This window comes from Bufo gargarizans, chromosome 7 (genome assembly GCF_014858855.1).
Source record: "Bufo gargarizans isolate SCDJY-AF-19 chromosome 7, ASM1485885v1, whole genome shotgun sequence".
NCBI lineage: Eukaryota > Metazoa > Chordata > Amphibia > Anura > Bufonidae > Bufo > Bufo gargarizans.
This window is the reverse complement of record NC_058086.1, coordinates 52,818,618-52,829,628: the sequence shown is the minus strand read 5'-3', so window position 1 is coordinate 52,829,628 and position 11,011 is coordinate 52,818,618. Positions and strand designations below refer to the sequence as shown.

The 11,011-nt window shown below is 45.3% G+C and overlaps 1 protein-coding gene across 1 annotated transcript; it reads left to right on the top strand.

The window, feature by feature from the left end:
• Positions 1-1,535: 1,535 nt before the first annotated feature.
• Positions 1,536-10,674, top strand: LOC122943683. Its single transcript, XM_044301604.1, has 4 exons — positions 1,536-1,599; positions 5,268-5,507; positions 8,618-8,857; positions 10,005-10,674. Exons 2-4 carry the CDS (start codon positions 5,280-5,282, stop codon positions 10,503-10,505), a joined length of 969 nt encoding a protein of 322 aa, XP_044157539.1. The 5' UTR covers positions 1,536-1,599; positions 5,268-5,279; the 3' UTR covers positions 10,506-10,674.
• The last annotated feature ends 337 nt before the right edge of the window (positions 10,675-11,011 follow it).

Sequence of the window (11,011 nt, the reverse complement as noted above, 5' to 3'; positions counted from 1 at the left end):
GAGAGTCCCAAGCCGGCATTACCTCTCTAAAAAGGCTCTACCATCCCTGCACATGTATGTTAAGCAGAAGGTGGCCCAGCCCTTGAGCCTGTCTTTGTCTGGTATTGCTCACGGCAGCGCCGACGTGCAGAACTGTAACTATGGTCAAGGATAATATCTGTCCTTTATGGCCCACTGGGTGAATGTGGTTCCTGCCCAGGCACACCAGCAACTTGGCCAGGTTATGGCAATGCCGCCTCAGCGCTCTCAAGCTGTGATTCCTGCGCCAATGTCCTCTTCTGCCTCCTGATCCTCAACCTTGTCCTCAGCCTCCACTCTAGGCACAATTCGGAGTGCTCCTCCAGCATACCACCTCTGTAGAGCACGGTGGTCTCACGCTGTTCTGCACCTGATTTGCCTGGGCGAACAAAGTCACATGGGGAAGAACTGCTCTGCATCCTTCAAGAGGAAATTGAATCTTGGATATCTCCTTGCCAACTGAAGATCGGAACCATGGTCACTGATAACGGGAAGAACATTGTGACGGCGCTGCATCCAAGAGGGCTGACCCATGCGCTCTGCATGGCATAAGTCATTAATCGGGTTGTAAATCGTGCGGGCCCCTAGAATCAGTTACACTGTTGGGCCCTAAGTACCCCAGTCCAACACTGCCGTCGCTCCCCAGGGTTGTTAGGGTCGGAAGCAGTAAATGGGAGAGTAATTGTGGAGGTGGAGGAATAGTCCAGATTTTATAAAATTCACCAGCTTTACTTGAATCAACTTGCATCCATACAAGAAGTGGCGTTTCTCTTGGTTCCAGCAGGTTTGGCATAAACTGGCAACCTTAAATATTCTGCTTAATCGCTATGCTGTGCTAAACTTGGCTTAAGTCTGGTCGCTGGACTTTAAGGCTGTTCTGGTACCTTCGGAGTGGGGTGCCTTTGGCTGTTTTACCCCCTCGCAATACTGTTGGTTATCGGTAAGGAGGTATGTCATTGGTTGGGAAGGGGTTGGTGAGAATATGCAAATTGCAATTATACATAGAGATGTAGTGGAGTTAACACGCATGCTTAACAAGAGTTGTTAACTAAATTAGTCGTGTTAGGCTAGGTCTACACGACGACATTTGTCGCGCAACAAAAAGTCGCGCGACAGATAGGGCGCAACAGTTGTCGCGCGACAATTTTTATAATGGCAGTCTATGGTGTCGCACTGCAACATGCGACATGTTGCGCCTGCGACGCGACAGTCGCAGAAAAATCCATCTTGAATGGATTTTCTGCAACTGTCGCGTCGCAGTCGCAGCATGTCGCATGTTGCAGTGCGACACCATAGACTGCCATTATAAAAATTGTTGCGCGACATTGGTGCAACAAAATGTCGCGCGACAAATGTCGTCGTGTAGACCTAGCCTTAAGCCGACACTTTCAATTACTTCAATGGCTTTTGTTTTGGGATATCATTATGAGTTAAGAAATTGGAGTTAAGAGTTTGAGTGGTAACTCTGCTACATCTGTATGTCAATGTAGTGGAAACAGAAAGAGAAAGTAAGACCAGCCAGATACTGTTGTCCACCGAGGGAGAACTGCTTCATACGTCCGTCGCTACTGCTTGTTACTGGTGAGCATTTATCTTCATCTAATCACAAAACATGACGGGAAGGGGTTAAGCGTCCTGTATATGCCGTGGAGAAGCCGGGCATAAAAAGCCTGGTCAGCAAAGGGTGTTTCAAATGGGAAGAAGGGTTTGGGAATGTTTAGCAGAGCAGCAGAGAGGATGTTTATCAGACGCACCCTTTGTGTTACATGTCTATGAGATGTATGTGCACATAGATGAATATGTAACAGGATGATGAAAAAATTTGAGAGCATGCCCGGTCACAGCCGTTCCGTCTGGTTATTGATGACGGCAGGGGTGCAGCTAGCCTTTCTGCTGCCTGATGTGAAAACTGAGACAGCTCCCCCCCCCCCCAATGCCAATTTCTTAACCTAAACCCTTCCCTTCAGCTCATGGCCAGGCACACCAGCAACTTGGCCAGGTTACGGCAATACCGCCTCAGCATTCTCATGCTGTGATTCCTACACCAATGTCCTTTTCTGCCTCCTGATCCTCAACCTTGTCCTCCGCCTCCACTCTAGGCACAATTCGAAATGCTCCTCCAGCATACCACCTCTGTAGAGCACGGTGGTCTCACGCTGTTCTGCACTTGGTTTGCCTGGGTGAACGAAGTCACACCAGGGAAAAACTGCTCTGCGTCTTTCAAGAGCAAATTGAATATTGGCTATCTCCTCGCCAACTGAAGATCGGTACCATGGTCACCGATAACGAGAAGAACATTGTGACGGCGCTGCATCAAAGAGGGCTGACCTATGCGCTCTGCATGGCTTTAGTCTTTAATCAGATTGTAAATCGGTTCCTGAAGTCTTCCACCCAACTGCAAGACATCTTGAAAATGGCCAGGAAACCGCATGCACTTCAGCCACTCTTACACTGCCAAACACACCCTCCTTGGACTGCAAAGGCAGAAAAGCGTTCCCCAAATATGCAAAGTTTCCACACGTTGGAACTACACGCTCCAGCTCATGCCTGCCATTTGCTCAGTACCTTTGAGGAGGCCATTTGTCAGTTGCCAGGACTTTAGGATGAATGATGTCATTCCATTCCTTCACATCCTGGAGCAGATGCTGATAAATCTGGCTGGCAAAGGGAAAGGAGACATAGCACCTACATCTCACGGCCCCCTGAGCCCTGTGGGGGCTGAAATGGCGGAGGAGGAGGACATTCACTCACAAGCAATGTATACAGAATGGGTGGTTTATCTGCACAAGTGACGAGAGATGAGCAGGAGGGTGATGAGGAAGACCAGGGCAGATGACTCTGTGGCAGTAAGCAGTGGAGATGGAGGCAGGGAGTGCCTCCAAGTCCCTTGCCCAAATGGCCAGATGCATGCTGAGTTGCTTGCCTAGTGACAGCCGTATTATCACCATTTGGCAGAGGGATGACTACTGGCTCTCCACAATGTTAGACCCTCGCTACTGCTCTAAAATGGGGGCCTTTTTTCCACCTGCTGAGAGGGAGGATAAACTCAACTATCGAGACATCCTATGTAGTCAGTTGGTCGCTGTGCCATAACCCATCCTCAGGAAGCTCTGACTGGGGAAGGGGGCCCTCTGTGCTCACGCTCTACTGCCACGACTGCTGGAGGGTGGGAAGGAGGGCAGGAGCAGCACCAGCTCCATCAGCAGCAACTTAAGTCTGGAGTCTTTAATGAGCACTTTTCTTCACCCGCCTACAGAAAAAAACACCCAGTAGCAGAAGCTTTGAGAGACTAACCTTTGTAAAGATGAATCAGCCATGGATCAGCCAGGATTTCCACATGACAGTGCCGGATGCATCAGACTAGGTCATTCTGGGTGTCACACCAAAACATTGTGAAAAATGGCCTGTTACTTCTGGGCACATGCTTCAGCCACTATTCTGATGCTGCCACCCGCCTGATGCCACACACCTGCTGTCTCTGCTGCCATCTTTTCCTACTACCACCCACCATCTTGTGCTGTTACTGCCACTGCTGTTGCCCCCCACCTCCCCACTCTGTGACGGGGCCAATATGTTGACTCCTCATGCTGTTGCCACCCTCACCACTCGGTGATTGGGCCACTATGTTGACTCCTCATGCAGTTGTCACCCTCCCCACACTGTGACTGGGCCACTATGTTGAGTCCTCATGCGGTTGCCACCCTCCCCACTTGATGACTGGGCCACTATGTTGACTCCTCATGCTGTTGACACCCTCACCACTCTGTGACTGGGCCACTATGTTGACTCCTCATGCGGTTGTCACCCTCCCCACTCTGTGACTGGGCCACTATGTTGAATCCTCACGCGGTTGCCACCCTCCCCACTCTGGGACGGGGCCACTATGTTGACTCCTCATGCTGTTGCCACCCTCACCACTCTGTGACGGGGCCACTAGTGTACCTATTTGGCCTTGTTAACATCATCATTTATTTTACCCTTCTTCTGATCTGTCAGAAGAATTGAAGAATTAAAAACACAACAAATCCTGTCTTTGGAGCATCCATAAGGCCTCTATCCCACTGCCAGTATTTTGCATCAGGATTTGCTCATGATTTAGAAGCCAGAAGCAGGCATGGGCCCAAAACACAGAAGACATGCAAATATTCCCATCACGTGCCATCTCTGTTTTGGACCCACTTATTTCGGCCTTAGCAATACTGATGAAATACTGATGCAAAAAACTGACCAAATACTGACCGTGTGATAGAGGCCATTAAAGTCCTGTATGCAGGACTTCTTTTAAATCTGAATAAAACCGATTTCAGAGGGAAATGGCCAAAACTCATGCAAATGGAGCACGAGGCCTCTATCACACGATCATTATTTTGCATCAGGATTTGATCATGATTTGGAAGCCAAAAGCAGGAATGGGTACAAAACACATAAGACATGCAAATATTCTGTTTTGGATCCACTCCTGTTTTTGACCTTAGCAATACTGATCAATTACTGATCAAATACTGACCGTGTGAAGGCAGATGCTCAAAGACAGTATCCGTTTTTTTGGGGTTGTTCTTGTGACGGATCAGAAGAAGGGAAAAACAAACAGTAAAATCAACACAAACGTATTGCTGACACCCTCTCCACTGTGGAATAAATTTTCACTTGAGGATGTGCTGTCTCCATCCGATTTTTTTCCAACCCTCTCCACTCTGTCATGGTCCCATTACTTGTATCAGCGTGTAACATAACAGGTTCTGTAGAAATCTATGTGGAATCAGCTGACGGTGTAAAAGGACTGCTCTCTTTCACTCTATAGTAAAATCTTGGGCCACTGCACGGTTCTTTATACCTGACGCTAACATTGACCTGTAAGGCTGAGTTAACACTTTACATATTTGGTCAGTTATGGAGCCAAAATAACTGAAGTGTGAACTGAGTCTAAGAGTGACGCCTGTCAACTGCCGTCATACGGACTCACAGTAACTGTTTCACTATCACAGCTGACTAGCTATGCACGTTTCAGCAATGCACAGTGTTGTACATTGAGATACACGCTCCCTGCAGCTGGGAAATAGCTGATTTATAACACGCTTCGTGACTAATTCATTTGGATCTAATGAAATTTTGGGGAAAAATTCAGCAAAGCGTCTAACTCCAATTTTTTAAAAGTGATATCTGCTAAACTTTTGGTTCCAGATGTATAAAAATTTGTGCTATTTTCTTAACCATTGGGTATAAATCACATACATGCTATTTTCTTGCAGGAAACTGAGATCATGCCAAAACGCAAACGCTTTGCTACGGAGGTTGCACTTGGCTACGCCCACGCTGAAGCCTATTTCGGTCATGAAGCTGAAGCTTATGTTGAAGCTGGATTTGCAAGAGCAAAAGTTGAAGTCGATGAATTTAGTGTTTCAGCAAATGCACTCAGTGCCTCAGTGAAAGCTAAAGATACCTCAACAGGAACCAAAGTCAGGGCTAGAGCAAAAGTAGCAAGTGTGAAGGTAAAAGCTGGTCTCGGTGTGGGAACTGGGATCAAGGGAGGAGATGATGGATTTAAAGTCAAATTCTTGGGTACTGGGATTGAAACAACAATTCAGTGTCTCTGTTCTCGATTTGGAAGCCAAATGTGTCGTCATGTAATAAATCAGGCACTGTGATTCATCTTCATAAGGCTACATGCACATGAAAAAAAAAAGTTTGTTAAAAACTGACATACTGTCTGTTTTTCATGGCCATTTTTCAACCATTTGGGCATCCATTTTCTTTCTGTCTGTATTTTATTAATGGTTGTTTGGCATCCGTTTTTCATGGCTGTTAAAAATGGCCAAGAAAAACAAATTAATTAATTGTCTTTTTTTTTTCTAAAGATCCCAACCCCTGCAGTGCCCTCTGTACACATAATGTCCCCCATAATGGCTCTCAGCAGTAATAATGTTCCCCATCTTTAATAATGTCCCCCATAGTGGCCCTAGCAGTGAAGATGTCTCTCATAGTGGCCCCCAGCAGTAATAATGTCCCCCATGGTGGCCCATAATGTTCCCCATAGTGACCCCTGCAGTAATAATGCCCCCATAGTGGCCCCAGCTATAATTTTTCGTTTTGGCAAAAAAAAAAAAAAAAAAAAACAGAATGGGTGGTTTATCTGCACAAGTGACGAGAGATGAGCAGGAGGGTGATGAGGAAGACCAGGGCAGATGACTCTGTGGCAGTAAGCAGTGGAGATGGAGGCAGGGAGTGCCTCCAAGTCCCTTGCCCAAATGGCCAGATGCATGCTGAGTTGCTTGCCTAGTGACAGCCGTATTATCACCATTTGGCAGAGGGATGACTACTGGCTCTCCACAATGTTAGACCCTCGCTACTGCTCTAAAATGGGGGCCTTTTTTCCACCTGCTGAGAGGGAGGATAAACTCAACTATCGAGACATCCTATGTAGTCAGTTGGTCGCTGTGCCATAACCCATCCTCAGGAAGCTCTGACTGGGGAAGGGGGCCCTCTGTGCTCACGCTCTACTGCCACGACTGCTGGAGGGTGGGAAGGAGGGCAGGAGCAGCACCAGCTCCATCAGCAGCAACTTAAGTCTGGAGTCTTTAATGAGCACTTTTCTTCACCCGCCTACAGAAAAAAACACCCAGTAGCAGAAGCTTTGAGAGACTAACCTTTGTAAAGATGAATCAGCCATGGATCAGCCAGGATTTCCACATGACAGTGCCGGATGCATCAGACTAGGTCATTCTGGGTGTCACACCAAAACATTGTGAAAAATGGCCTGTTACTTCTGGGCACATGCTTCAGCCACTATTCTGATGCTGCCACCCGCCTGATGCCACACACCTGCTGTCTCTGCTGCCATCTTTTCCTACTACCACCCACCATCTTGTGCTGTTACTGCCACTGCTGTTGCCCCCCACCTCCCCACTCTGTGACGGGGCCAATATGTTGACTCCTCATGCTGTTGCCACCCTCACCACTCGGTGATTGGGCCACTATGTTGACTCCTCATGCAGTTGTCACCCTCCCCACACTGTGACTGGGCCACTATGTTGAGTCCTCATGCGGTTGCCACCCTCCCCACTTGATGACTGGGCCACTATGTTGACTCCTCATGCTGTTGACACCCTCACCACTCTGTGACTGGGCCACTATGTTGACTCCTCATGCGGTTGTCACCCTCCCCACTCTGTGACTGGGCCACTATGTTGAATCCTCACGCGGTTGCCACCCTCCCCACTCTGGGACGGGGCCACTATGTTGACTCCTCATGCTGTTGCCACCCTCACCACTCTGTGACGGGGCCACTAGTGTACCTATTTGGCCTTGTTAACATCATCATTTATTTTACCCTTCTTCTGATCTGTCAGAAGAATTGAAGAATTAAAAACACAACAAATCCTGTCTTTGGAGCATCCATAAGGCCTCTATCCCACTGCCAGTATTTTGCATCAGGATTTGCTCATGATTTAGAAGCCAGAAGCAGGCATGGGCCCAAAACACAGAAGACATGCAAATATTCCCATCACGTGCCATCTCTGTTTTGGACCCACTTATTTCGGCCTTAGCAATACTGATGAAATACTGATGCAAAAAACTGACCAAATACTGACCGTGTGATAGAGGCCATTAAAGTCCTGTATGCAGGACTTCTTTTAAATCTGAATAAAACCGATTTCAGAGGGAAATGGCCAAAACTCATGCAAATGGAGCACGAGGCCTCTATCACACGATCATTATTTTGCATCAGGATTTGATCATGATTTGGAAGCCAAAAGCAGGAATGGGTACAAAACACATAAGACATGCAAATATTCTGTTTTGGATCCACTCCTGTTTTTGACCTTAGCAATACTGATCAATTACTGATCAAATACTGACCGTGTGAAGGCAGATGCTCAAAGACAGTATCCGTTTTTTTGGGGTTGTTCTTGTGACGGATCAGAAGAAGGGAAAAACAAACAGTAAAATCAACACAAACGTATTGCTGACACCCTCTCCACTGTGGAATAAATTTTCACTTGAGGATGTGCTGTCTCCATCCGATTTTTTTCCAACCCTCTCCACTCTGTCATGGTCCCATTACTTGTATCAGCGTGTAACATAACAGGTTCTGTAGAAATCTATGTGGAATCAGCTGACGGTGTAAAAGGACTGCTCTCTTTCACTCTATAGTAAAATCTTGGGCCACTGCACGGTTCTTTATACCTGACGCTAACATTGACCTGTAAGGCTGAGTTAACACTTTACATATTTGGTCAGTTATGGAGCCAAAATAACTGAAGTGTGAACTGAGTCTAAGAGTGACGCCTGTCAACTGCCGTCATACGGACTCACAGTAACTGTTTCACTATCACAGCTGACTAGCTATGCACGTTTCAGCAATGCACAGTGTTGTACATTGAGATACACGCTCCCTGCAGCTGGGAAATAGCTGATTTATAACACGCTTCGTGACTAATTCATTTGGATCTAATGAAATTTTGGGGAAAAATTCAGCAAAGCGTCTAACTCCAATTTTTTAAAAGTGATATCTGCTAAACTTTTGGTTCCAGATGTATAAAAATTTGTGCTATTTTCTTAACCATTGGGTATAAATCACATACATGCTATTTTCTTGCAGGAAACTGAGATCATGCCAAAACGCAAACGCTTTGCTACGGAGGTTGCACTTGGCTACGCCCACGCTGAAGCCTATTTCGGTCATGAAGCTGAAGCTTATGTTGAAGCTGGATTTGCAAGAGCAAAAGTTGAAGTCGATGAATTTAGTGTTTCAGCAAATGCACTCAGTGCCTCAGTGAAAGCTAAAGATACCTCAACAGGAACCAAAGTCAGGGCTAGAGCAAAAGTAGCAAGTGTGAAGGTAAAAGCTGGTCTCGGTGTGGGAACTGGGATCAAGGGAGGAGATGATGGATTTAAAGTCAAATTCTTGGGTACTGGGATTGAAACAACAATTCAGTGTCTCTGTTCTCGATTTGGAAGCCAAATGTGTCGTCATGTAATAAATCAGGCACTGTGATTCATCTTCATAAGGCTACATGCACATGAAAAAAAAAAGTTTGTTAAAAACTGACATACTGTCTGTTTTTCATGGCCATTTTTCAACCATTTGGGCATCCATTTTCTTTCTGTCTGTATTTTATTAATGGTTGTTTGGCATCCGTTTTTCATGGCTGTTAAAAATGGCCAAGAAAAACAAATTAATTAATTGTCTTTTTTTTTTCTAAAGATCCCAACCCCTGCAGTGCCCTCTGTACACATAATGTCCCCCATAATGGCTCTCAGCAGTAATAATGTTCCCCATCTTTAATAATGTCCCCCATAGTGGCCCTAGCAGTGAAGATGTCTCTCATAGTGGCCCCCAGCAGTAATAATGTCCCCCATGGTGGCCCATAATGTTCCCCATAGTGACCCCTGCAGTAATAATGCCCCCATAGTGGCCCCAGCTATAATTTTTCGTTTTGGCAAAAAAAAAAAAAAAAAAAAAATAGGCAAAATACTCAAAAAGCAGTTGCTCCTCTCTTGATTGAAAAAGACCTGTCGAAAGACCTGCGCTCAGCGTGATGACGTCACCACGATCCCAGCAGTAGCACATGATGACATCATCACACTCAGCGTAATGCATAGGGGAAATCATCTAAAGGATTTAATTAATTGCAGCTGGCTACATTCAAAAACGACATTGTGAATTCCTGTTCATGCAGTAACTGCAACCCAACTGCTCTGTGTGGCAGCACAATTATTCTCGAGGACCAACCCCTATATCATCAATAAGGTTTAATTTATTTTGTAAGTCAAAGAAATAGACCCTAGTGGTAGGTAATTGGCTGAAAATGCAGCTAAATGGATTATTTTCTCCTGGACTTTTGGGTCCGACCATGGTAAAAGAGCCTGGGCTCATCGGAGAATCCTCTGGTGCTCTGATGGGCCAGTCAGACCCTGTGCAGATAAGGATTGTGCTATTTTCTTAACTGTTTGGTATAAATCTCATAAATGCTAACTTCTTGCAGGAAAATAGAAACAAGCCAAAACGCAGACGCATTGTGGAAGCAAGTCTTGCCTATGCCGGTGCTGAAGCCTCTTATGGTGATAATGAAACTGAAGTTTATGTTGAAACTGGACTTGGAAAAGTAAAAGTTGAAGCCGGTGCGTTTAATGCTGAATGCAATTTATTTAAACTCTCAGGTGAATTTAAAAATTCTCCGACAGAAATCAAAGTCATGACTAGACAAGAAATAGGTTTATCGGCAGGTGTTGGCCCTCTGAAGGTAAAAGTTGGTCGCAGTATCGATACTGGCTTCAAGCTAGGAAATGATGGAGCGGAACTCAAAATCTTAGGTAATGGGGTCAAGGTAGGAGATGATGGTATGGAAGCCAGTATCTGCGGTAATGGGTTCACTTTCACAAAAGATAAAGTGGGAGTCGAAGTCATGGGTTATGGAATTAAGGCAGGAAAGGATGAAGTGGAATTCAAATTTGGGGGTATTGGGTTGGAAATAAAAAAATTCTAACCCAGTGTCTCTGTTCTCTGTTCAGAAGACAATTAAGTTGTTATGTAGCAAATGGTCAAGGAAATGCCAGGCACTGTGATTATTAAATGAACATGGCCGATTTAATGTACTTAGCTTGTCCCATTGTAAACCAGTCTGTGTCCATAATAAATTCAGATGAAATTGGAAAGTTTGTGTCTGATGATTATAAGAATAGAATTTGAAGAAAATGTTGTTTACCTAAATAATCAATATATTTCTCTAAGACCCGAAGGATCTACAGTCATGTGAAAAAATTAGGACACCCTTTGAAAGCATGTGGTTTTTTGTAACATTTTTAATAAAAGGTTATTTCATCTCCGTTTCAACAATACAGAGAGATTAAAGTAATCCGACTAAACAAAGAAAACTGAAGAAAAGTCTTTTCAAGATCTTCTGTAAATGTCATTCTACAAAAATGCCTATTCTAACTGAGGAAAAAGATAGGACACCCTCACATGTATTCCCTCTTAAATTGGCTCAGATCT

Bases quoted from the DNA above. Each gene is read 5' to 3' on its own strand.
- LOC122943683 (XM_044301604.1), top strand. From the start codon at position 5,280: ATGCCAAAACGCAAACGCTTTGCTACGGAGGTTGCACTTGGCTACGCC. The intron at 5,508-8,617 runs GTAAAAGCTGGT...ATTTTCTTGCAG, and splicing joins CAAAAGTAGCAAGTGTGAAG to GAAACTGAGATCATGCCAAA. The intron at 8,858-10,004 runs GTAAAAGCTGGT...AACTTCTTGCAG, and splicing joins CAAAAGTAGCAAGTGTGAAG to GAAAATAGAAACAAGCCAAA.